This window comes from Canis aureus, chromosome 36 (genome assembly GCF_053574225.1).
Source record: "Canis aureus isolate CA01 chromosome 36, VMU_Caureus_v.1.0, whole genome shotgun sequence".
NCBI lineage: Eukaryota > Metazoa > Chordata > Mammalia > Carnivora > Canidae > Canis > Canis aureus.
In genome coordinates, this window is record NC_135646.1 from 29165058 (window position 1) to 29192374 (window position 27317).

Sequence of the window (27317 nt, forward strand, 5' to 3'; positions counted from 1 at the left end):
AAATTAAAAAGATAAAAAAATGTATATTTTTGTCTGTATTCTAAGCACACTGGAAATTCATTTTACAGCTGATCATAGCTGTTGTCCTTAGGAAGTAAGGGGCGTAAACCAGGGTGGTGATGCCATACAGACTCTTAGAAATCTTTCAGGGGTGGGGGTAAAAATAGGTATTACAGAGCACGGACTTTGGCGTTCTAGAATAGATCTGATATAGATTTAAACGTCCCCAAACGGGAGATTAAAGCTGCAAACGGGAGAATGACATGCAGTCTCTGGGACACACTGAGGCACAGCTAGGGCAGCCGCGGAGGGCCTGGGGTGTGTTTGAAAGTGCACAGTCAGAGGCCCCACCACGAAAAAGGCAGATGACGGTTTTCACAGCCGGGCTCCCCACCCAGGAGCTGCGTGGCTTTGGGAAAATTCCCCCATTTGTAACACGACCTACCTCACAGAATTATTTTGAGAATAAAATGAGTTATCACCCACGTAAAGCACTGAGAGCAGTACCTGCGCAGAGTAAGTACTCAATAAATACAAACCACTCTCATAGGAAGGCTACCTGCATAAAGGTCACCATTTGCTATCAGCAGTTAAGGAAAGGGAAATATTTATAAATATACAAACCAAGATAAGTTCTTGGTTCTCAAGTTCTCATACTCACGGATACAAAAGAATCAACTGGAAAACTTGTGAAAAATGTAGATTCCTGGCTTGGGAGAGGTAAGGCCTACAAAACTAGGTATTTCACAAGCTCCTGCAGGGTTCTAACATCCCTGATCCAAGCATATTACTTTGGGAAGCACAGTTTCAAGGCCTAGAATTTAAAATAAATACTCGGGGATCCCTGGGTGGCTCAGTGGTTTCACACCTGCCTCTGGCCCAGGGTGCAATCCTGGAGTCCCAGGATCGAGTCCCACGTCGGGCTCCCGGCATGGAGACTGCTTCTCCCTCTGCCTGTGTCTTTGCCTCTCTCTCTCTCTCTCTCTCTGTCTATCATAAATAAATAAATCTTTTTTAAAAACTTCCTTTAAAAAAAATAAAATAAATACTCAGTCATCAAATAAAGTATTTCAATGACAGGGGCTTAACTACGGGGATAACTTCATAAAACAAATTTCAACATTTTATTTTCCTCCAGGCAAAATGAAACAAGAGGACTTGCAACATCTACTGCTTCTAGAAGAAAACAGAATAATCGAGATCCACTTGACGGGCAAAATATATAGTATTTAAGCTTTTAACAACCATTTTCAGGAATTACTTAAATATTTAGTGCCAAACAGTCCAAAGGTGTCACTGTGTGCTATCTTATCAGGAGAAACATCCAAAACTGTGGTATATATATGCTTTAATTACTAGATTTTTTTTCCTATCAAAATTAATCGAGCCCATAGATCATCTTCAAACATACAGAGAAAGTTCTTTTCTGCTAGACCACACCTAAAACTACAGACTCTGTCACCTTAGCTCAGGGGCCTCCAACCTCGGCGCTACGTAATTATGGTAGGTTGTTATTTACAGGAATTCTTTACACTAACAAGAGACCTTCAGAAAAAATCAAGCAAGTGGCTAGTTTCAGGGAAGTTGAAACCATTGGCCTAATGCACATGTCTGGCAAACACTGTCAATGTCTGTGAAGACCATAAACTGAAGGTATTATTCATTCTTTCTTGCTCAAAAACCATTACGCAACCCAACACTTGGGATCTTTCTTAACCCAACCCACTGAAAATGCTGCTTGGGCTCTTTAAAAGAATAAACAATGTACATTCTTGTTTTATTTGCAAAAATAATTAGCAGCAGCTGCTACTTACAAGAAACTCGTAACAGAACATATTTTACATAGTGAACCCAAATATTTCGGAACTTACAGAGCCTGACGCCAAATGGAGTACCCTGCCTTTTGGAAATTTAAAAGAAGGCACAACAATTAACTTTCACATTCCTTCGTCTAATTTTAAAAAATGACGAAAACATTTTCCCGAGACTCAAAGGAAACAGCTGGACACATCTGTCAACTACACGTCTCTGCAGTGAAAGAGAAACTTACTGCTCTAATACCACACTTACATGTGAGGGCTCAGTTCATAAAAATTTCTATTCCTGTAATCTTCTACTTTCTCTGGTGAATAAATGGGCAACGACCGGTATGGGTTAACGGATATGACCACACTTCCAATGTACGTCTGCAAAAGAAAGAACAAAAAAAAAAGATCCTCATTATCACACAGGATGTATTTTAACAGCTTAAATCTCAGGGTCTCTCAGTTTCATCCTTTTAGAAACAAAACTGGTTCTCCGGCTTGACCATTCCTACTTTTCAGGGACACTTAAGAGCTCTGAAGACAGATGGTCAAAGAAGGTTTCTTCATTTTGCTGATAAATGGAAGGCACAGATGTATACATTGAAAATACCTTTCAAAATAAATCTCTAACTCCTAACTCTGGGAAACAAACTAGGGGGGGGGGGTGGAAGGGGAGGTGGGCGGGGGGTGGGGGTGACTGGGTGACGGGCACTGAGGGGGGCACTTGATGGGATGAGCACTGGGTGCTATTCTATATGTTGGCAAATTGAACACCAATAAAAAATAAATTTATAAAAAAAAAAAAAAAACTCCAATACTCAGTTGTAGGACTTGGATATGTGACCTCTATATGGCATCAATCCATTTGTGTTAATTATGACAATGTGAATAAATTGTTAAGTTCCTTAAAATTCTTATCTTAAAAAAAATAAATAAATCTCTAGATTAACGTGTGATCCCGAGTAAGAGTCCTCCACAGTCCTGTCATGCTTGCCAAAATATTTGTCACCAACCACAGCTAATTTTGAGCAACAGCTATGCTGTCCCTTATTCCAGTTAAAACTAGTGTCTCCTCCTCTCCTCTTTATCCTCCACTGTAACTCAGGACTTCCCTCCTCCTGAACCACAGCCATACCTATCAACTAGGGCCTCACTTTCGGGCTGCCCTTGCACAAGCCCATCCACCTATCCTACTGGCTCAGACGGCATGCAGCCCGCTTTGGGGCCACGGTTACCCCTGGGCATTCAAACAACAGACTTCGATAGTCTAGCTCACACACTGCAACATCAGAATTTAAAGATACTTTTTATTTTATTTTTTTTTTAGATTTATTTATTTATTTATGATAGACAGAGAGAGAGAGAGAGAGAGGCAGAGACACAGGCAGAGGGAGAAGCAGGCTCCATGCAGGGAGCCCTATGCGGGACTCAATCCCAGGACTCCAGGATCGCACCCCGGGGCCAAAGGCAGGTGCCAAACCGCTGAGCCACCCAGGGATCCCCTAAATGTACTTTTTAAACGAGAGTACATTTAATGTCAAATTTAAATTTAATGTGGAATTTAAATGTATTTTGGGGATCCCTGGGTGGCGCAGCGGTTTAGCGCCTGCCTTTGGCCCAGGGCGCGATCCTGGAGACCCGGGATCGAGTCCCACGTCGGTCTCCCGGTGCATGGAGCCTGCTTCTCCCCCTGCCTGTGTCTCTGCCTCTTTCTCTCCCTCTCTCTCTCTCTGTCTCTCTATCATAAATAAATAAAAATTTATTTAAAAAAATAAATGTATTTTGGAGGGAATCAATACTGTATTTTAGGAGTCCTCATCCCTCTCATACTACAAACTGCCCTATTATTAATCATCTCTTCCATTTTGATCTGGATTCCCGGCAGCAGGAGTAGTTTGGTTCAGTTCGTTCTGTACAGAGACCAGCACAAAGCCACGAGCAAGAGTCACGGAACTGGAACTCATTTTACCGGCTTCATTTTTCCTTTCAGTTTCAACATCATGGGCCTGGGGGCGGGTGGGGAGGTGGGGGATGAAGACACTAACAAAAATATGTAAGTAATAAAATTATTTTAAGAAAAAAGGTAAAAGAAAAAAAGGGGGAAAAAGTCAGCTCTAACTTCCCCCATCTTTCCAATGTCATGTAACAGAAGGTGGCATTTTCAGAGCAACCGATTTTTCTGGTATTGCCACCACTGGATTCAAGATTGTCAGCTCTTTACATAAATTGAACAGAACAGAAAACAGAACAGTATGAATGTTCTGATTTCTTTCTGTCAAAGATCACAATTATTTGAATTATTAAAGACTTCTCCCCCAACCCAGAAAACTAAACAGGTCATTTCTACACATACTTTTTTTATCCTCTCAAGCACAGACAAGACCACTGTGGTGAAAGAAAACTGTTCCCACGCAGTTTTCTACATTTATTTCTGACATTCTATCACTAAGAACGATTAATCTGGCCTGACAAGAGAGGACTCCCAAGTTTTCTAACTTTTCCCATTTTCAAGCAGGTTTCTTCACACTCCAACCTACCTAGCGAGTAGATGGGAGATGCTGGAGACTGGGTGAGTGTCTCAATCGCTTCTAACTAATATACTAGAATTATTGGGTGGCTCCGCGGTTTAGCGTCTCCTTCAGCCCAGGGCGTGACCCCAGGGGTCCCGGGATCAAGTCCCGCATCGGGCTCCCTGCATGGAGCCTGCTTCTCCCTCTGCCTGTGTCTCTGCCTCTCTTGCTCTCTGTGTCTCTCATGAATAAATAAATACAATCTTTAGAGAAAAAAAAAAAGAATTATTAGCTACACTGGTAGATACGAAAATGTAATGACTGGTTATTCTTTTAATATCTGTTGATTAAAAGAGTGGCCTTCTTCCGTAGAAAAATACATGACTCTCCTTTTTTTTTTTTTTTTTTTTTTAGGTAGTTTCTAGAACACAATGATTGAAACAGATATTTGCTGTTGGCAGACAAACCAATGATCAAGTTGTTCTTTAACACCAAACTTCACGGTGGCTAAATTCTTGATAAAAATCTGCCTCGGTAGCATTCTCAAATAGTGAACAACTCTGCTGCCTCAAACTCAAAATCAAAAGCCACACTCCCGGATTACAAGTTTCTCTTTGTGACTTGTGACTTTCATCACACACGGAATTACGTGTGCTTCTTTTCCCCAGCTCTTTCCCTATCACCTCAAAAAGGCGTGGCCCATTAATGATGCCCCATAAATATCTGTTAACCGAACGACTGACATGTCCACGGCCCATCCATCACTAAGAAAGTGACTCTCATATCATTATCCTTCGGTTGAAATATAATAGCAAGTAAACTGTATATAGTGCCTAATATTTTGTTAGACCTATCTGCCACGTGTTGCCACTAAACAAATCTTTAAGCTCTATCCTTCCCCCTCAGGTTCCTACCGTGGGATACTATTTGCAAAGATGGCTAGGACAGTTCCTTCCACTCCTGTAGGCAGACCCCTTTGAAATGTGACTTTGCAAGAATATTTTATTCCTCCAACCCTTCAATTTGGCCTTGTCCATGTAATCTGATCGTCAAATGTCCAATGAGACATTATAAGATGCGACATAAGCAGAGGCTTGAAAAGTACCCGTGGAGGAGGAGCCCCTTTTTGGTGGCTGTGGCTGGAAGCCACGACATGAATGAGGTCGCACCACGTGGACGGCCGCGATGTCCTGAGGGGCACGGCCTGACAACCGTCAGACGTACAAGCGAAGCCATTCTAAGCCATCCAGCCCCGGGCAGGCCACCAGATGCCTCAAGTCAGAGGCAGCATGAACCCAGATGGGACCAGCAGAAGGCACGGCAAGCCAGAGTCGGCATACATCGCTATCCCGAAGAACTGTGCACAAGTAAATGCTGGTTGTTTCAGGCCACTCACTTGGGGAGCTGGCAAGTCACCCAGCAACAATCACTGGCACAGCAACATAGCTCAGTGAGTCGGAAGAGGGGCCGAGCGCGCGCTTTACGAATCTAACAAGGAAACAGTAAAAGAAACTGTGCTCTCTCTCCATGTTTCTTTATGCTCATGTTTCGGATACGAATCCTCTGGTCTCGAACTCCTAACTAGGTTTGCCCTCTACCATGACACCTGACCGTTCTGAGTTTCTTCCCTGAACAGTCGATGTGCACTAATAGTCAAAGCTTTAAATATTTCCACATTGTGTCAACCGAGTAACTCAAAGCTTCAGTCATAGTCCTCCTCGCTCAGGCTCGAGAGAATTCCCGCAGCCGCTGACTGGCTGGGTGGAGTTTACAGTTCTACTGGGTAGGCCACTACCCATTCCACGTTCAGGTAACTGCAGCACCAGATTACACCTCCTTCCGCGGGATCCAGGACGATACTGACCAGACAGTCCATGTTTACATCAACAAACGTTTGCACTTACACATGATATACATCATCATCATCATTATTATTTTCTTCACAAGCAACCGTGTATTATTATAGTTGGGTATCTTCTTATCGCGCCATGCTATCAACGAACCCACGAAGTAGCCACTGCCATTAAGGGGTTGGAGATAAGACACAGAGTTGCTTAAAGTCCGGAATGTACATGAAAAGGCTGTGTGTCCTTTTTATTCTGAATATGCCCAGTTGAAAAAATAAAAATAAAAAATTTTTAAAAAAGCTTATAAAAATTTTACAAAAGGGAACAACAAACAGGATTCATCCCTTGCCGCCCACCCCCCTAACCCCCCACCAAAGAGTTCCACTCACTCACTTGACTGGAAATAAGAAGTAGATGTGTCCTGTGTCGAGCACTCTGGAGCTCAGACGGCGCCAGGACCAGCAGCGCCCACAGAGAGGCCTCCGGAGGCTTAGTTCATCTCCCAGCAGGCCACTTAGGTGACGGGGCTCACAATCCAACCTTGTTGTTGTACCCCAAAGAACTCAGAGGAACGCCTACTAGAATCCAGAGGATGTTTTTCCCATTAAGCTAATTACACTGAAAGGGACTCCTTCCACATGATGGCCAAGACTCTCTACCAATGAGGTTCTATCTACCTTCTCCAACAGGGACAGGCTTGGCTCTCATTACCCTCATAGGTCTGTATGTATTTGCTCGATGATGTACTTAATGTACTCGGTGTAACCAGCCTCCTAACCACCTTGGCCACTTCCTGGCTCACCACCTCCATGCTCCCACCCCTGGGCACCCCCAAGTACTCAGGCGATGACACGGAAAAGCCCCCTTTAGTCCCACTGCCCTGTGGGACCAGGAGAGGAAAAGGATGTGGAGGGGTGAGGAGGGGAAGGTATGGGGAGAGGGAAGTGGAGCAAGGGGGAGGGAACAGGGTGGAAAAAAAGAGAAAGAGGACAAGCTCTACCTTTTTGCAAATGGCACATTTGATTAGCAACTTTATCTTTCACTTCTCAAGGGCAGACATTAAATCAAGAATGTACAAACATTCCTAAGTCAAAACAATCTCCGTCTTCATATTTCAGATATCTGTAGCATTCCAGAGCAGATGCCTTGTGAATAACCAAGTAATACTTGAGTGTTCCTATTGTGATCACAGTGAAGACTGAAGTCTTTCCTGGAGGAGGTGCCTCCAGCAGTTCAGAAACGAGAAGAAAAGCCCCTGATACATACCACCCAAAGACCAGGCGTTCGCATCTTTTAAAGTCTCCCCAGTTGTGGCTCAGTCCCCTTCAGCTCAGGTCATGATCCTGGGGTCCTGGGATGGAGCCCTGGGTCGGGCTCCCTGCTCAGGGGGGACGTCTGCTTCTCTCTCTGGCCCGTGCCCCCCACCCGGCCCCAGCTTGGGCTTTCTCTTGCTATCTCTCTCTTTCAAATAGATAAATAAAATCTTAAAAAAAAAAAAAAAAAAAAAAACTGTTTTTTTTAAGTCTCCGCAGATAAAGTCACATGTAACCAGAGGTGAAAACCACCACTTGTGGTCTTCACCTTCAAGACCCACAAAACCATGTTTCATTCTCAATGGCAATAACCATAACGGTGTCACTGTTGACCTGTCTTCTGACTCACCTCTTTAAATATGCCTCTGTAATTAATTCTGTAAACATTTCAAAAAGGAGAGAAAATCCTCCTAGGATTTTGCTTACTTTCACTTTAGCCACATCTCTAATAAACTTGGCACATGGTATCTCATCTCAGCACATACAGAGAAACAGCAGCGACGTGTCTGAATTGGGGCCCTCCTGCAGCCGTGTATTTCAAATGTTTGACTCATTGTAAGAAATTTTCATCACAATGAAGTACGTGTGTATATTTACATACGCATACACACATATATATGAAAACAAGACTTTCACAAAACCCTAAGTACTCTTACCATGTGTGATAGACTGATGGGATTTGTTTAATTCTATTCGTTACAAACTTTTTTAAAACTGCTGGTCCTAACCCATCAAATGGCTTCCATCACCCATTAATTAGTAAGTTGAAACTTGTAGTTTAAAAAATACTGCTACAGAGCACTTCCTAACCTTTTTTTTGTTGTTGTAGATCCCAGTGAAAGCTATAAAACTTCTCCCTAGAAAAAAAACACGTATAATAAGCACGTAAAAGTTCACATACAGTTGATACACCAGGTTAAGAAGTCCTCCTACCCTAAAGGAAGAAAGGATGGCCACAAATGTTAAAAGGAAAAGAGAGGGAAAGAGAAGCAAAGAAAGAAAGAAAAAGAGTAGGAAAAATATCAAAATAATTTGATCAAAATATCAAAATATCAAAATAATTTTGAAAGCCTAAAAATGAAGAGCTGGTTAGGCCCAGCCCAACTGGCGCCGGGTGCTTTTTCACGTCGCACCGTGTTAGGACACAGCAGGACGACGGATCGAAGGCTGAAACGAGGGCAGTATCTTGGTTTTGACGACAAGGCTTTACACAATACGTTTAGGAAAGACGTCTAACCAAAGTAACTTTTCCCAAGTTACATAACGAAGCACAGTGTGGATGTTTTTCGAGTCTCAATTATGTGGAACTGTACACACGTTCCTCCTCGATGCTGCATGAACGGAGCATTGCGAACACACACAGGAAAGTCAGGACAGTTTTACATCTTTCATATCAGTGTTCTTCCCGGGGCAACATTAAGATCCTGAGAAGCCCTAAATTCTAAGAGTTTACATTTCAATTCGCCATATGAAACTGAAAATAAAATCGTACCTAAACCATAACATGCACATATGGAAATCCTACAATGACTCGTTCTCACCATCAGGGCGACTCTGATGATTCTTTTCAGTATGAAATTTCTTCCAAAATATGCTTTTAAAGTCTCTGCTTTGCTGGGGCTCTAACGAGGCACCCCATCTGCCTACCTACCAGCTTCCTTATTTTCTTCAGAATGAATTTCAGTTATTTACCATCTCCACAGTTCCTTGAAAACTCGTCCCCAAACCTATTAAATTGCTGGCACAGGGGCTCCCGGGCGGCCCAGTCGGTTCACAGTCTGTGTTCAGCTCAGGTTGTGACCTCAGGGTGCTGGGACCCAGCCCCGAGTCGGGCTCCCTGCTTGGTGGAGGGTAGGGGGAGGCTGCTTCTCTTTATCCCTCTCCCTCTGCCCCTACCCCCCATCTGTGCTCACTCTTGCACTTTTTTATTCTCAATAAAATCTAAAAAAAAAAAAAAGAGAGAGAGACAGAAAAGTGCTGGCATAACATATGATGCACTGAAACACCTTTTTACTAAGCTTCTCCTCGATCTCCATGAGATGGACGTGACTTCTCCGTCTTAATGTCCGTAGCACGGAGCACAGTGAAGGTAAGCGGTGCGGCCACATCACAGGAGGAGGAGCCAAGACGAGGAGCCAAGGGTCCACTGTCTTTGCATCAGAGCACACAATCCATGCTATTTGTTAGGCTTGCGAAGCTCAGGGGACAGTGGCCAAGCAGAATGCCTGATCATAGAAACCCGTGTCGCCCGATGCCTCTCCAGGGCACCGTCACCTCCGCACGCTGGAGGGCCCCGCGTGGGCACGAGCCTCCCTGGACGGGAGTGCTGAGACCCTGATGCCACCAGGGATAGACACAACAGGCAGAGGAGGAAACGATCTCGTTACAGGGGACACCGTTCACGGCAAGGGAGAGGATTTGATTTTTAGTGTTTGTCCCAGTGCGCAGAGCTTGTACCTGCGTCGTGAGGAAGCGCGGGACGCTGTGTAATAATCATCCTTCGGCGTCCGAGAACCTGCCAGGAGAGCGCCAAGGCGAGGGCGAGGTTTCATGCAGCGTCTTACTGAAGCGGACCGTGGAGCCTAAAACGGCCCCAAGGAAGGACCAGGGAACGCGGAGGACGCGTCCAAACCCCGGGCTCCCGGGCCGTCGCTCCAAGCCGCCTCCACCTGCCGTGACAGCAGCCCCCACGAGGGCGGCTCGGGCCCAGGGGAAACCTGGCCGGGACAACCTCACGCCCGGCCACGGAGGAAGCCAGCGGCGCGGTACCAGGTGCCTTCGGTGGGCCCTCGGGTCCCCGCGGTGGGCCCGGCGCCTGTGCTGCCAGCGGCCCGGGCTGGGGGACGCGACGACCCACAACGTACGACCGCGGAGCCAGCGGCCACCAACAGGTGAAGTCAGGTTCAAGGGATCCCCGGTTAGATGAGTGGTTAGTGCTCTCACTGCCTGGGCGGGCGGGCTCTGGGCCTCCAGGAGGGCACGGCCGGCGACACCGGGAAGGCGACCCCGACACTGGGAAGTCGGCGCTCCCGGAGAGGGCACGGGACAACTCGGGCTCTGGGCGACGCTGCGCTGCACTCCTGTTTTCAGATTTGACTAAGACACTTGGATTCTTCAAAACACATTTTTTTTCAAGATTTTATTTTATTTTTTTAATAATAAATTTATTTTTTATTGGTTTTCAATTTGCCAACATACAGAATAACCCCCAGTGCTCATCCCGTCAAGTGCCCCCCTCGGTGCCCGCCACCCAGTCACCCCCACCCCCGCCCTCCTCCCCTTCCACCCCCTAGTCCGTTTCCCCGAGTTAGGAGTCTTCATGTCTGTCTCCCTTTCTGGTATTTCCCACCCATTTCTTCTCCCTTCCCCTCAAGATTTTATTTATTTATTTCACACACAGAGAGAGAGAGAGAGAGAGAGAGCGAGAGCGCACGCAGGGGGAGCAGCAGAGGAAGCGGGAGTAAGAGCAGGCTCCCCGCCGTGCAGGGGACCCAATGCAGGGCTTGATCCCAGGACCCTGGATCATGACCCAAGCCAGAGGCAGAGACGCTTAACAGACTGAGCCACCCCGGCGTCCCCCCGACAACGTTTTAAGTGCGAATGGCCGAGACTCGGGACGGTTATGGGCTCGCCCAGGGTCAGCGCAGCGCCGTTCCCCACAGCGAAGGGCCGGAGCTGCCCAAGTGCCCAGGACGCAGGGACAGGGGAACAGCACGAGGTCCACAGAGGCAATGAGATACGGTCCTAAAAAGGAAGACGGGGCACAAAGGCCCGCCCACCTCTATTTCAAAGACGGGAATGAGACGCTGTGCCTAGAGCCAAGACCTCCCGTGAGTAAGAGCCACAAAACAAGACCAGGAGCAGCTGCAGGGAGCCTCCAATGAGAGCAGCTCAGCGGAGTCGGCGTGTGTACCCCGCCCCCCACCCTCTAATAGATAAATAATCTTTAAAAACGGGGACATGGGCAGCTCCGGTGGCTCAGCAGTTTAGCGCCGCCTGCAGCCCAGGGCACGATCCTGGAGACCCTGGATCGAGTCCCGCGTCGGGCTCCCCGCATGGAGCCTGCTTCTCCCTCTGCCTGTGTCTCTGCCTCTCTCTCTCTCTCTCTCTCTCTCTCTCTGTGTCTCTCATGAATAAATAAATAAAATATTAAAAAAAAAAAAACAGGGACACGTGGTGGCTCAGTTGGTTAAGCGTCTGACTCTTGGTTCCGCCTCAGGTCACGATCTCAGGGTCGTGAGACGGAGCCCCGCGCGAGGCCCCACAGAGTGGGGAGTGGGCCAGGGGTTCTCCTCTGCCCCCGTGCACACACTCACATGCTCGCTCATGCTCACTCTCTCTAATAAATAAAACTTTAAGAAAAAAAAAAGTCTGTGCGTGGGGTGAGGAGGTTAGATGCTGAGACAGGCTGACTTAAGTGCTCTGGAGCTCTTCACTCAGATTCTATGTCATCCAGAATTTCATGCTTCTAATGCATTTGAAATACTGTGTAAACCTTGGTTCCAAGTTATCTGGCTAAGTTTTTCAGTTTTGTGTGACCCTGGGTAATACACTTAACCTCTCCAAACCCCTGTTTGCTCATCAGGCCAAGGAGGAGGACACGGTTTCCTTCCTGGTCTCATTCTGAGGATTCAATGAGATTCTGCGTTAAAGCACGAAACACAGCACCTGGCACACGGCGAGTGGCCCATAATACGACCTCTCGTGATAATAGAAACCCACAGCTTGGCCCTGCTGGCACCAGCTGGTCCTTGTAAATGGCCAAGTCAGGACTCGAAAGCCTATGACCTCACTAATACGTCAGCAAAACTCATAAAGGAGCCCTGCAGTGCCCAAGTCTTACAGAATGGTCTTTGTATACAGGGACTTGAAGGGTTCTTAGATGAGCACACGAGGCACATCTTAACAAAACTAATATTAAAAGCCCAGGATCCCGAGAAAGTGATTATACAAGACAAGCTGATGTCTTGTCATTTCTTCAGAAATGACAACACGCTATTCACTTCGTGAGGAGGAATTTACCCTCTTCTTGGGTCTCAGATCCTGGGAATCGGATCACAAGACATCAAGACCTTATGTGCCACAGTGCTTTTAATTAGACATTTGTAAGATTTCCCAGATTCCCTCAAAGAGGACGTTTGTCTTACTTGTTTTCTTAAAATCACGGTTTGGTCTAGCAAACACTTTGCTTTTTTTTTTTTTTTTTTTTTTTTTAGATACAGTTCAAAATTGTGAAAAACCGCCTGAGTGAAAAAATTATAAATGTAAGGTCAATAACCAGTGTAGCCCACCTACTATCTGGGTCTTCTGGCCAACACAGCCTCATTCGTGTGTGTACCTCGTACCTCGCATACCCAGTCTAAGAACATATTTGTGATAGACATGGAAGATATATATAACTCATACTAATAATAGCCTATTTTCACAGAGGAAGAAACTGAAGGCATTCAAAGGTCTTAAAAACTTGCCCAAGGTTTGACCATTAGAGGTGGAGATAGTTTCATACCAAACTCTACACCAAAGTCTATGGCGTTAAACAGAGATTTGGTCAGACTCTTTCAGCTGCTCAGCACAGAGATGCTGTGAAGTTACATCAAGTACTGAGTTTTACTGTACTAACCGCTCAAGAACCCCTCAGCAAAACCTATCACCAAGCTACGAGAAAACCTGGGACCCAAGAGTGAGCATGGGTGCAAGGTGGCCTTACACCAAGGCCAACACAAGTTGGGGAAGGCTTCCTGTCCAGCGCCACTACCAATGTGCCCATCCCCTGCTCACGTTTCTGCTTCTTCTGAGCCTCCTACTACTGGTTTTCTCACTTTCTACTCCATAGCCGTTCTACATCAAAGATGCTAATTCATAGTTTCTGCCTTGCCACGTGGCCCATCCTGGCCTTACAACGTCATGACTACCAGCATCTGCTTTCATGGATATTTCATTTTTTCCATATTTCTCGATTCAAAGTGTGAGGGAAGAAATGAGCCCTGTCCATATCTCTGCTGTGCCATAAGTCATTGTCCTTAGATCGGGAGCCCACATAGGCCAGGAGTCACAGAAACCATGGCTACCAAGGGAGGCCAGCAAGCTGGTCAGACATGGTCCAAGGCCTGACTAAACTACCATCATATTATAATCCTTTATTCCTGTGCTGCCAGTCATTTCAGACTATAAATTAAAGAACTATATATGAGTCCTATGCCACGCTAAAATACTGGCTAAAAATATCACCTTGGGCGGCCTTTATTTTAGAGCACTGCAACATAATACTATATTATCTTTGTTGAGATAAACTATAATGAGACAAGTATTTCCAAATATGCATTGTTCTCCGGACCTAATAAAACTCTCTTAACTAAGGTACAGAGTGGGCCTGTGTTATAGGTGCACTACTAGCTGAAAATAGTATTTATGGCTAATTGGGGTGGTAAATCCAACAAAAAAGAAATCTGTTTGATGAATAGCAAAGAGGAAGGGAGGTAGGGAAAAGGAGGGGGAAGAGAGTAGGAGGGAGGGAGGAAAAGAAAGAGTTGGGGGAGGACAGAAAGAGAGAAATGGTTATTACAAGGAAATCTCAGGGCCCGAAACCTTGAAGAAAAGTCATTTTGGGTTACCAAGTTTTTCAGATGGTCATAGCACCTGCCAGGTACTCCACGCCTACTATGTGCCAGGCAGGTACCAAGCTAAGAGGCCCCTTAACCTCCATCACGACTCAACAAGATAAGCATCATGAAACCCATTGTGTGGATGAGAAAACTGACTCTCAACTACTCATAATGGTAGCAGTGGTTGTGAGTGGCCAACCTTAGGTCTATGTGCCAAAGGCCTGTGCCTTTTCCAACGTGTCACATTGCATTTCAGCCTCCACCCCCCACCCCCAAAACATGGAATCGAAATAGCCTCTCTGCAGAAATTAGGATCGCCATTAATACAGATCTGTGCTATAGATATAACAGCAGAAATAGATCGGGGGGGGGGGGGCAGGGAGGGGCTGAATTGGTCACGCGACCGGCCACATGTCCCCTGTGCTGATTAGCTTCTCCTCTACTTCGTGCTCATAAAGGTGAAAGACTACATACAGCTGTCCATCTCCTCCATCCACTGAACATGATGAAAAACAATCTCCTCCCAAGACCTTCTCCCACCTTCCAGAGGGGGAAACATCATCCCAACACTCACGATTGCTTTTCTTTGACTAGTGAGCTCCTAAGCCTTTAGAACTGAACACACACACCCCCCACACTAGTCACCCTAGTTCATGGCACTGCACTGTTGACTGCTAACTCAACATGTGGCAGGAATGCTGATTATCATTTCAATTATGTGTCCGGATTGCTGAGGCTGCCTGGTTCCAAAGCTGTAATTCCTCAATAGCACACTTAATTATTTGGAAGAGCACGCTGCAGACAGTGAATACTCATGTCAGTGCTATCACTGAGCGCTCAGAGCAACCGTGTACAGTCAACAGGACTAGTATTAAGAGCATGAACTCTGGAGCCGGGCTTCCTGGATGTGAATCCCAGCTTTATCACGTACTTGCCCTGTGACCCTGGACAACTTACTTAGTCTTTCTGAGCCACAGCTTCCTTATAGTAAAATGAAGATAATTTAAAAACCTACAATGCGTAGGACTTTAGTAAAAATTAAATGAACAAATACATGCAAAGCTTAGAATAGCACACGGTACCAATCAGGCTTAATAAATGTTAGTTGTTACCATTTATCATTTTATTAATAAATGGTGTCTAAGGAGTTAGAGCACTTGCCTTAGGTCTCACAGACAGTAAGTGGCAGAGCCAGGACCAGTAACCACTAAATTGCCATCCAAAGATGACACCACTGCAGATCTGAGGTCAGGCCTTAATTTCCTCCAAATCAAACTTCAAATATGGCTCTGCCCAGAACATTTAAATTAATATATTCTAAGTATTATACGAACGTGCCTGCATGACGAGCCCACTCTCTAAGCTTGGTAAATAACAGATAGAGATTGCCCATTTTCCAAGGTCTAAGAGGAAGAAAATTTTCCAATCACCAAAGGTTTTAATAGCGCCTAGGCAGGTTGAAACTGGGGAGTTATCACCAAAAATGATTATTTGGAAAAATGTTATTAAAACTGTCCAAGAGAGATTATGCTCAGAAATTAGACACAACATTTCTCTTCAGCCTTGCGATTGCTTTTCACCAGCTTTATCCAGCCTTCTGACGAGGTCTCGGCTCCAAACACCGAAGCTACACTCTGGGAAACAAACACTATGTATTCCTCACATCTCCTGAAAGGTCCACCTTCTCAGTGAGCCCGAGAGGCAGTCTGCTCGTGGTGAATCACTAGTACACTACCAAGTCTAGGTGTTTCATGTCACCAGGTCAGGGAATCCCTCTCCTTCCCCTACTTGGTCTAGCTGGGATGGGCAGTGACAGTAAACATGGTTCTTTTTCTTCGCTCAAACATTTATACATTTTGGATTTTCTGGATAAAGACCCATCCTCTTCCTACTTCCAACTCCAGAAAAAAAAATCTGAACTGAAAAAAAAAATCTGAACTGTTCATGAAGCTAACATAATCTGGAAAATGATCATGTTATTTTCTTTCACTCTCTTAACTACTATTACTTCTAAAAATAAGACTGGGTACTGGGCTGAGAAAATCACATTTTCAGGTTATGCGTGCCTGGGCCATCTGATTTTTTCCAAAAGCATTTGTTACCTTTGTAGTTTGAAAAAAAAAAAAAAAAAGACTTTTTAAAGCAAATTTTAAAAAGAAAAAAAGATAGGAGACTGTCCGGGTAGCAGGAATGACACTAAACTGGATGTCTGAACACCAGTCCTGCTCTTGGCCAACATCCCCATGAGCTTGGAAAAAGACCAAGCCTCCCATGAGTCTGGAGACCTAGCCGAACCCCCAATGACAGCTTGGTAAAACCCTTGGCAGAGGACCCAGGTGAGCCATGTCCAAACACCTGATCCACAGAGAAATAAGGAGATTAAAAAAAATGCATGTTATTACAAGTTGCAAAGTTTGGGGTAAATCTGTTATGCAGCAATAGAAGACTAATATGTCATTGATGCCAAATTCCCAGGAATGTATCTATACCCATTATATAATGGAAAGTGTTTTTGAAACTTTAAGTAAGTATATAAATGTTAGCTACTATTATTCATTTGCTTTGCACTATTTTAAACCAAACAGATTGTGCACTTATAGTTGCATAACTTTGATAAAAGCATCTGATTCCCTCCTTATGGGGATCCTAATTCTAGTACTAACTGCTAAAAATTAAGACAATTTTTACTAGACTTTCAAAGCAGTCGCTTTCATATCTACAATTAGTTTAACTTAAGATCCTAAAATTGGACTAATTCGGCCCTCTCTATGTGGATGATCCCCAACCTAACAATTCATATAGAAAACAAACTAAATCGACTTGTCAGCACCAAAAATACTTCTTGTCAGTAAACAGACACCTCGGTTCTTTAGTTTCCAAATCTGCCCTGGGCCTTGCTCTTGCCCAAATTGCAGCTTTCCTGTTCCCGAACAGAGCCACAGTCCTGACCAGTCACCCTAAAAACAGAATCCCGTCTGGGTGGGTCTCCTGCAGTACGATCCACATGCAATCCTGCCACCATTCCGTCTGGCCGAGGGGTGGGGTGGGGAGGCCGGAAGAAGGTCTGACAAAGGCAGAATGAATACAGAAGAGCAGGGCTCAGTCGTGTCACAACCAACCATTTCCCAACACTGACCCCACACACACTGCTAGACTGAAAGGCACGTCCTGCAACTTGTCCCACCCGGAACCACCGTCAAGAGGGAGGAATAAAAGCAAACAGAGTCTCTGACCCTCCATGTCACCCCATCAGGTCAACATTCCCTCTATCTACTCTCACCTGATCCTCCTCCATGTTCAACCGAACAGCTCTTCCTGCAAAGATCACATCGTCTGGAACTGCCCCGGGTTTAGAGACTCTCTGCCTGGCCACAAATAGGGTGACGAACCAACTCAGGGCTTCGGTGCGTTAATCCACCTCAGAGCAAAATGGGATATTCCTCGTGCACTTGAGTATCTCTCATAAAAGCATCTGATTCTATCTTTACAGGGATCCCAATCCTAGTACTAACTGCTAAAAATTAAGAGAGGCTTTACTAGACTTTCAAAGCAGTCTCAGTCACAACTGGTTTAGCTTAAGATCCTAAAATTAAACTGATTTAATATCAGTCCCTCCATATCTGGATGATCCGTGATCTGACAATTCAGATAGGAAACAAACTAAATGTCCTTGTCAGTACCAAAAATACTTATTACTCTAAAGGTTGCAAGGAACATATTCGACAAAAACAAACCCATAGGCATTGCAGAACAGAAATAAAACCGTATTACTTTGGAAGCAAATATTTCAACAGAATTTCTCTGAAGTGGATGGACTTCAACTATGTTTCCAGTCCCTGCGGCACCTGGTTACTCTTCTTGCCATTAGAAGTTCTTCAGAAGGAAGTCCGAGAAGCATGCCTTTGGGTGCACCTGAAGTCTACACCTCAAATGATAAATGCTTCCCATGGGGCACACCCTCTAGGTATCAACATCCATAAAGCCACTTCATCACAAACTCCCTACCCAGCATGTGATGGGTTTACAGCAGTGACCTCATCAGCATTAATTTCTCCTTCTTTCTCTCCTTTTCCTAACATGTTAATCAATATACCTGGTTGGATATTCACCCACTTACATACATCCATCTACTCTGGAAGAAAACTGACCCTATCCCAATCCTGGGGTTGGACATCAGTTTCTTAAGCCACCCAGTTCATTCTGGTCCCCAGGCCACAGTCAGTGGTTCAGGGGTATGCGATGAATCAACTGGTCTACCCAGAGCTTCCAGTTTATTATGACAGGATCACAAGGAATTCTACTTCCAAAGTCAGCTGGCTAGAGATCCAGAAAATCACTAACGGTTATGAATGCTCTGGAAAGTTGATAACTCATTATCTAGAGGCAAACCAGTCCCCTTGTGAGGGCTCTGTGAAGGCAGGGACTATTTCTTCAGATCCTGAGGGTATGGAGGCAAGTGGATAGATGGCAGGATGGAAGAAGAGGGCCCCCGACCCGACCCTGAGCAGTGTCCTTCACAAAGGACACTGCCAAGTCTCTAGGGATAGCCAGGATTCACAAGTCCATGCCAAGGTCCTTCCATTCACTGGTCCCCTTATCAACCATGGCTTCTGGTTTGTTCACGTGATGGATCATCGTAGACTATTGTCCACTTTTGCAGGATAAAACTCTGAGACTACAAAAGAGATTTTCAAAAAAAAACCTGCACTTTCATTGTCTGGGAAAGAATTTAAAAACAAGGTGAAGTACTAAAAAACTGCATGGCCTCTGGCATCAGGCTAAATAATTCCACAGCAACCTATGAACAAAACCAAAGCAGGAATATTATCAGAAGAAGAGCCAGGAGCAGATTTCTCAAGGGTGGTATACAGGACATAGGGGGTTGCAGAGGTGTAGTAATCAAATTTATTGCGCGGTATTTTTTTTCTTTAATTACCAAAAACAATACATGTGGGATGCCTGAGTGGCTCAGTGGTCAAGCGTCTGCCTTTGGCTCAGGGCATGATCCCGGGGTCCCGGGATCAAGTTCCACATCAGGCTCCCTGCATGGAGCCTGCTTCTCCCTCTGCCTTTGTCTCAGCCTCTCTCTGTGTATCTCTCATGAATAAATAAATAAAATCTTTAAAAAAAAAAAAATGCTTGACTCAATGAGTTCTAGAATACAGAGATCTAAAAGAGTAGCCCTTCCCTGTCCCCATATCTCATTCCACTGTGCTGTGGTGCCTAAAGTTAGCATGCCTTTCTCTACGTGTACACAAGTATACGAACACATGTGCACATCCATAAATCCCCATTAAAAAAAGGATCATACTATACACACCGCTATATAACTTTTTATTTTATTTTCTTTTTTTTTTGCTTAAGGTAGAGAATGCCCAACCCTCCAGTATGTTGCAAGTACGTTTAGTTACAAAATGAAGGCACACATCTCACGAAAATGTGAGCCCTAACGTACCTTGGAAAACATTAATTGATATGAATACCTGGAAGCAGAAAGCAATTTCATGCTTTTGTTTTTGTTATACCAGAAAGAGCATTCCTCAAATGGTGAGAAAATAAAATTATGTAGGGCTGAAACCCAGACATTTCGTCTGCTGAAGACTCATGAACATTAACATTTGGCATTTTGTTAGAAAGGGGATTGTTTTATTTTAATGGGCACAAAAAATCAGGTACGTGAATGCATGTAATGTGCTGCTCTCCAGCCTATTTTCAATCCCTTGAAAAGTGATCCGTGCTTCTTAGAGCCAAAAAGAAAAACGATCAGCAACGTTACTTACGATAGAACTGAGTCTTCCTATCTCCATCTCAAAGACCAATGTTTAAAAGTCTGTCTTTTATTTGATATCAGACCACACTTTCAATGAAAGCTGCAGAGCCGTACAGTTTTCCCACCTGAAAGCCGAGCTGCTCCGCTCTGCGCGAAGGTAACACCAGGCCTCACTGCCAAACCAGACGCCACCTCCTCCCTGCCCTGCAGCAGCATTTTATACCTTTTCCATTTGAATCAACATTTTATGTAACTACATCCCTGACCTGAGGATCTGGTTATTAAACTAATATTCCAAAAGCAGTATCCACATATCTCAAGTGACTGTCAACCTCCCCTACTTCCAGCAGCACAAATCAAGAAAGAGAAAAAGTTCAAGTTCCAGATGATCACTACCATTTCCTTAAGAAATTAATTACCCTGGGTCCAACTTCTTGACTTTGGCTCAGGTCATAATCTCAGGGTCATGAGACTGAGCCCCTTGTTGGACTCCATGTGGGGCGTGGAGCCTGCTTAAGATTCTCTCTCTCAATAACAGAAAGGGAGGGATCCCTGGATGGCGCAGCGGTTTGGCGCCTGCCTTTGGCCCAGGGCGCGATCCTGGAGACCCGGGATCGAATCCCACATCGGGCTCCCGGTGCATGGAACCTGCTTCTCCCTCTGCCTATGTCTCTGCCTCTCTCTCTCTCTCTGTGTGACTATCATAAATAAATAAATAAATAAATAAATAAATAAATAAATAAATAAATAAAAGGGGAGACAGAACATGAGAGACTCCTAACTCTGGGAAACGAACTGGGGGGGGGGGGGGTAGAAGGGGAGGTGGGTGGAGGGTGGGGGTGACTGGGTGACGGGCACTGAGTGGGGGCACTTGATGGGATGAGCACTGGATGTTATTCTATATGTTGGCAAATTGAACACCAATTAAAAATAAATTTATAAAAAAAATAAAGATTCTCTCCCTTGTCCTCAGCCCCTCCCCCCTCTAAAAAAAGAAATTAATTATCCAAAGTCATCCTTGAAACATAATTGGCTAACTGGAAAGGAAAACTGTACATGGTATAAAATAATACAGATTTGCCTATCATTTTTTAAATATATTTGTTCCACAAAAGTAATAATTGATCATTCTTGCATCAGTTACAAAGCTCTCTATTTATTTATTTATATTTCCTCGCGCTGGGGAACTGAGGGGGAAGAAGTAAGAGAAGGAGACAAACCATGAGAGACTCTTGACTCCGGGAAACAAACAAGGGGTAGTGGAAGGGGCGGCGGGCAGGGGGACGGGGTGACTGGGTGATGGGCACTGAGGGGGGGCACTGGACACGATGAGCACGGGGTGTTATGCTATATGTTGGCAAATTGGATTTAAATTTAAAAAAATAAATATATTTCTTCCTACTGTTCCCACATTGACAGACAGAAAAATATTCAGCTTGTCCCAATAATCCAACTCATCTCCAAACAAGGATACACCATAAAAAGGTGGGGGGAAGCACTCAGGAGTGAGGAGGCTGAATCTAGTAAAATGACTTCCGCCCACCGCATCCAGTTTCCTTCTCAGCAGCTGGGACAGGGAATCAGCGCCCCATTTTCTTGGTTTAGTTAACAACACACCTCTACCTGAAGAGATGCAAACGTCAGGGCTTTACACAAATTCCTAAAAAGCTGCCTATGAATGTATTCTTTACTCCTTACATGTATTTAAGGAATACATAGTTAGACTAACAATGTGAAATCCTTTATAAAGAATTTTTACAACATAAACATTCTCCCAATATCATTTATCTTTATATGTTTTCATTTTTGTGTATGACACTATACTTCCATGTAGAGGGACAGGACCAGTCCCAAATCTCCAGGGAGCAAACCTATATTCTTACCTGATAATCTACTTCTGTCTCTACTGAGGACAAATGTCAACAAGGTTCATGTCTCTTTTGACAGGTCACTGCCTTGCATTTTAACGAGTAGCTTCTCGGAGGTTAGATATGGGGACAGGGAAGGGCTACTCATTGAGTCAATGAGTTCTAATTTTATGAAGGCATCCAAGAAGATGCCCCTAATTTTAAAACTCCTCCTGAATACCTGTTCCTCACAGGATAGGAACTCAGCATTCTCCTTGCTTTACAATGCCTCCAACACCCGGGCAAGGCTCTGCACGCAGTCAGCACTCTACAAACACCGTGTGAAAAACAGACTCACTCGACTAATCGGTATTACTCATGTGCCTAATGAGCTAACACAAAACTCTTCCTGAGAGCATACACAAGTAGCTCTGGACTCTGATAAACAAATAGAAAAAAGAAGAGTCTGGAGAAGAGAAGCCAGCTCTCTGCCACAAAACATTAAAGTCTAAACCCCACGGGTGGCCTTTGGGGTATACTCACATATATTTCATTATGGTCAAAGCGCTTCTTGAGGTTATTGATGAAGGTGTCCTCATTGAGAGGCTCTAGGAGAACCATATCTCCAACCCCAATCATATTGTCCAGAAGTGACGTTTTCACCTCCATTTTGGCCATTGTCTCTTCCTATAGGAAAGAGGGGGGAAAAGGGAACATTTAAATGGGCAAAATTATTTCAGATGAGCTTCTAGTACCACTGGAGAAGTGCAATGGCAGGCGTTTCCAATGGTACTCCTCTGCCTCTCGAACGCAGTACCCTCCCCTCCCCACAACCTCCATCAGAAGCCCCTGACACAGCCGCAGCCACTGCAAAGCCGCTAGAAGCCCCAGATGCTCAAACCTCCCTCCCAGTCCATCATTCCAGGCTAAGTCCACCTACAGAAGGAGCCACTGGGAAACCACAGTCTCTGTTTTCTTTTCTTTTCTTTTTTTTTTAAAGTGAAGTAGAGCTGACATACAGTATTATATTAGTTGCAGGTGTACAACACAGTGATTCAACATGTACATACGTCATGAAATGCCCACCACAAGGTTCCTACAATATTATTATAAAGTCATGGTATTACGGACTATATTCCTTACGTTGTATTTTTCATCCTCATGACTTTTTTATTTTGTAAGTGGAAGTTTACGCCTTTTTACACCATCCTCTCTCCCCAGACAGAGGTTGCAAAACTCTAGCAAGAGAAACCAACCATATCTTTCCACCAGCCCTTGCATATCAAGGTCAGACTTGAACCTGTATGGACTTGCTTCCCGTAAGATGGCATCTCAGTACTCCATGATGAAATTCAGAATGTATTACCCCAGGAAATAATGGTCTTAAGATGATATTAGTACTTGAGTACTGGCTACACATCAAACACCATTATCCAGAATTTTACATGCATTCATTCATTTAATCTTCACAAAAACTCTATGAGGTAGTTACTGGTATCGTTATCCCCATTTTACGATAAGGAAGCTCAGAGCCATAAGCAATTTTGCTCATGATTACTTAAAAGTGCATTATATTTTGTGTTAAAGAACTCAATCACCACTTCTAACACTGCACCTCTGGGGAGAAATTTCATTCCAGGCATCAACACTGACTCATAAAGGAACACAACCCAGTTGTAAATCAGAGGTTGCCCATATAACCTGCCAAGACTCACCTCAATGTTCTCCATTCTCATCCCAACAGACACATCACTACGACAGCAAAAACCAAATGAACATGCAATAAATAGACCAGAAATACTACAGTTTCCCTCCAGCTCAGTCTGAAAGCCTACCAGGTGGAAACACTACAAAGGCAGCATCCTACCCTCACCACTGATGTGAAAGGTGCAGCCCCAAAGTGGGAGGTCAACTCTCCACGCCCTCAAATGCAATCCTTGTCAAGACTACGAAAATTCCTTCGAATATACAAACATAGGAAATGAGGGTGTGCTTTATGTTACTTTTTCTAATATAACCAGGATGTACATCCACATTCTTCTGAGACATTCCCTCTAAATGCTTCCAATCAGAAGTCAATTTTGTATACTTTCAGTACACTAACACTAAAGACTACTCCAGGATACCAATAAATACTCATATATATTCATGTCCCTAATATTGAGGAAAAAGTACATTTAGTTCTTCTCATCAAGGAGCCATCCAGGCATATTACATCTTACACAAAGGTTGGTCTGCTTGTGTAGGATAACAATTTAAATAAACGTCTTCTATTCTAGTCTAGAACATCTAGTAGGTATCCTAGAGGCAAAGGAAATTATATTTACTTGGGCAATTTTCGAGAGAACGGGGAAGGGGTGAGAATTATATAATTCTTTATTACAAATAACTATGATTTATATGAATCCACAAACACATCCTTTATTTCTGACCCTATTAGAAAAAAAATTTTAAGTGTGCACTGAAAACCCAAAATAGAAAGATGAGAAGAAGCAGAAAGGAAAGGCCTCTCATAAACAAAGACAACCCACTAAGGAAGCATTTTAACATTCAAAAGAAGAAAACAGAGTTACCGTTTCTGTTAATATGTACTTTTTTTATTTCATGCACACTACACCTAGAATAAATAATCCTGGGTATTACTAAAACCCAACAATAGAATGGTTTCATGCATTTTGAACGAGGCCAGACTCTGTTTTAAAACAAATAGGTGGGAGAGGGGGCTCCTGCCACTCTCCAGGAGACGCAGTAGGAGCCGGGGAGAGCCTCTGGCCTCGCGCCAAGTCCATAGAAAGACGTGCACAGGAATAGGAACGTGAGTGCCCAACCTTTGTTGCAATAAATTAACATTTAAATCAAATCTCAAGTTCTCAGACTCATGAAATGCCAAAAGCACTCTAGCTGCGATGCATTACATATAATTTGGCAGATGAGGGAAGATGGTTTAGGGATTAAGGGGGAAGTCAACCTGAGAAGGGTTTCAAAAATAACCACCTCAAACCAGCAATTTAAATTAAGCAGAGGCTGAAAGGGAACTCTCTGCCCCGGGGGCTGTGTATAAAGTCTATTTATGGAAAGACAAGGACTTTGCTGCAGGTAACAATAATTAAGCAATCTTTCTCTGTAATTAAACCTGCTTTACCACCATTTCAAATACAAGTTTCAGGCAGGTTTGTATGGGTTCTAATTTTTACACTTCTATCCCAACTTCACAGCCCAAAGCGGTGGAGAGGACAAAACAAATCTGAGCTACAGGGAATTGGTAGAAGTGAAAAATTCTGAAAACACAACTTTTGCAAATCAGAACACAACAATAAAGTATGTCAGCTACAAAGGCGATACCAACATTCGTTTAGTTATACTCAAGCACAGTTTCGTTCCTCTTCCGGATTCTTGCGTTTTTGTCTTTTTTAGCACCTAAGAACTTTGGGGTGGGAAACAGCGACACCCCCCCCTCCCCTCATTCGCCGGGTAAAAATGGACACGGAGAAGATTGGCATGGAGGCGCCTTCCTCGCATCCTACCGATGGACTGATCGCCCTACTGTGACTACTGGGTCCAGCCTCGGTTTGGTTCAGAATCACTAACTCAAGGTTGCCATAAACTATCAGAGGAAGTCACATGGGAGAGTTTGATGAGCACGGACGTAAAGCACCGAGGATACATCTCGGTGTATCCGAAACCCACGGAAACCCATGTTCTTCTAAGGAAGTCAGCTGTATCCCAAGTGCCAGGAACGTAGTACATCATCTAGACTAAGCCAACCGACACATTTCCATCTTCCAGCCACTGTAACTGATTCAGGGCTGGTCATCTAACCTCAGGCTTTGGTTTGCTCTATCAGGACAAAGGTTCTATCCACCTCTGGGGGCACAATTTACAGATGTGACACGTGGAACTGCCATGGCCATGGCCATGGTCGGCTTTCGTGGAGGGGGGTAGCAACACATTAACAACATCCTGAGGAGGATGGCAACACATGGAAGAAAGCAGGGCCAAAAAACCCAAAGAAACAAAACTGAGAATTAGTGCAGGAGCCCTAATGACATCACACGCCTCTAGATCAAATTGCAATTGAAACCTGATCCACAGCTCTTAAATCTACACACACACACACACACACACACACACACACACACACACACGGAGGCCAATTAATTATCCATATTGTCTAAGCTGCTGGAGCCGGATCTTCTATTATTTGCAACAGAAAACATCTTACCTATTAGACGAAGCTGGTACGAGGAAGTGGGATGTCAGAAGTGACACACTAAGGAGCTTGGATTGGCTGAGCTAAGGCCACAGGGTGGAGGGCATGAGGACCTACCATCTTGGACCGGCAAGATGATCAGCTCGGATATCAGAGATAGCAAACAAGTGATTCCAACCACGGCTGCTCATGCCTTACGACTTGGACCTTGTGCCTCCAACTTTACAGAATTCAAGAGAAATGCAGATGCTAGATTATATTTTGGCTACTTCCTAAGGATCTACAAGAAAAAGATAGGCCTGCTGTGAAACTGGCCTGTCTGAAAGCCAGAGCGGGGAATATATGGTGCTGCTAAACAGAGTCACTCTGGCTGGAGGCAGGAAATGCAGAGGAAATGTGACTCGTCCTGAGCACCAGGTAGGTCACCTCTATGACCTGAGGAAGGGACAGCACTCCCACCATGAAGATGCAGCACAAGAGAGGCATCACCCACACTACTGCTTCTTACGCCTCCTAACTATTCCCAGGTGGATTCTATCAAACCAAGACCTAAGCTACTGTGCGGATCATCCAAGGCTAGATGCCACTGCCAGGAGAGAAGTCCTAGGTTCAAAACCTTGGGAGTTGGCAATATTTCTGATTTTGGCTACTAGTCCATGGAATCAAATAAATCCTAAAAACACTTTTAAGGAACCCCTGCTGCCACAGAAGCCTGGCTGAAAGGACTTATCAAAGACTCAACCCTTAAGACAATGAACCCCAAGACCTCCAACTCCTAAGAGCCACAATAACACACCACTAGCGCACTGCAGCCCCTGCCCAAGCGATGTTCCCCAATGCTCATCTCAAATGCGGCCATGGAAGACAGTGGACAAAGGAGATCTTCTCCAAAAATAGGGCCTCTGAAGAGGGTTCGGATACTCTCTCAGCCATACAGAGAAGAGCCGTACATAACATGCTGACTGGGGCGTCTTATTTTCATAAGCGTAAGGATGGTAAGAAAGGTGTAGGTGAATGTTGGGCAAAGGGGAGAGCCATTGCTGACATTCTCTTTTCCAAGGGACACTATCCAGTACCCAGTCCTACTCCTATTTGTACTTAATCTCCCTTTTAGGGAGTCCCCAGTTACCTCCGGATGACAAGCCATCTAGGGAGAAGTAGCACCTAGTTCCCACTGCAGAATTCAGAGGAGACAGATCTGCTCTCTCCACCCCTGGGAACACAGCTCATGCACAGTCAATCACATCGTCCTGGGACTGGGAGTCCTGGGTGATGGGGAAAGCTGGGGAACAGCTGGGGTGACACTCCTCACTCACGGCCCCAAGAGCTGCAGCATGAAGACCAGGAGGTCCCTGTGCCGTGGCTTCTGCTCTGGATCCTCCTGCCCAGCCCTCCAGCCTTTCTTTGCTTCCC

The 27317-nt window shown here is 44.6% G+C and overlaps 1 protein-coding gene across 5 annotated transcripts in view; it reads right to left on the bottom strand.

Annotated features, from left to right (window-relative positions):
- The window catches only part of MYO1B (myosin IB), a 175682-nt gene that overhangs the window by 122661 nt on the left and 25704 nt on the right, over positions 1 to 27317 (bottom strand). For 4 of the 5 annotated variants that reach the window (XM_077885398.1, XM_077885400.1, XM_077885399.1 and 1 more), the window contains 2 exons: positions 22238 to 22381; positions 2071 to 2186 (listed from right to left, as the gene is read on the bottom strand). In XM_077885398.1, the coding sequence (XP_077741524.1) occupies positions 2071 to 2186; positions 22238 to 22372 (251 nt within the window). In that variant the 5' untranslated portion in view covers positions 22373 to 22381. Of the gene's footprint in view, positions 1 to 2070; positions 2187 to 22237; positions 22382 to 27317 lie in introns of those variants that run through there. The other variant, XM_077885401.1, reaches the window with a different exon arrangement.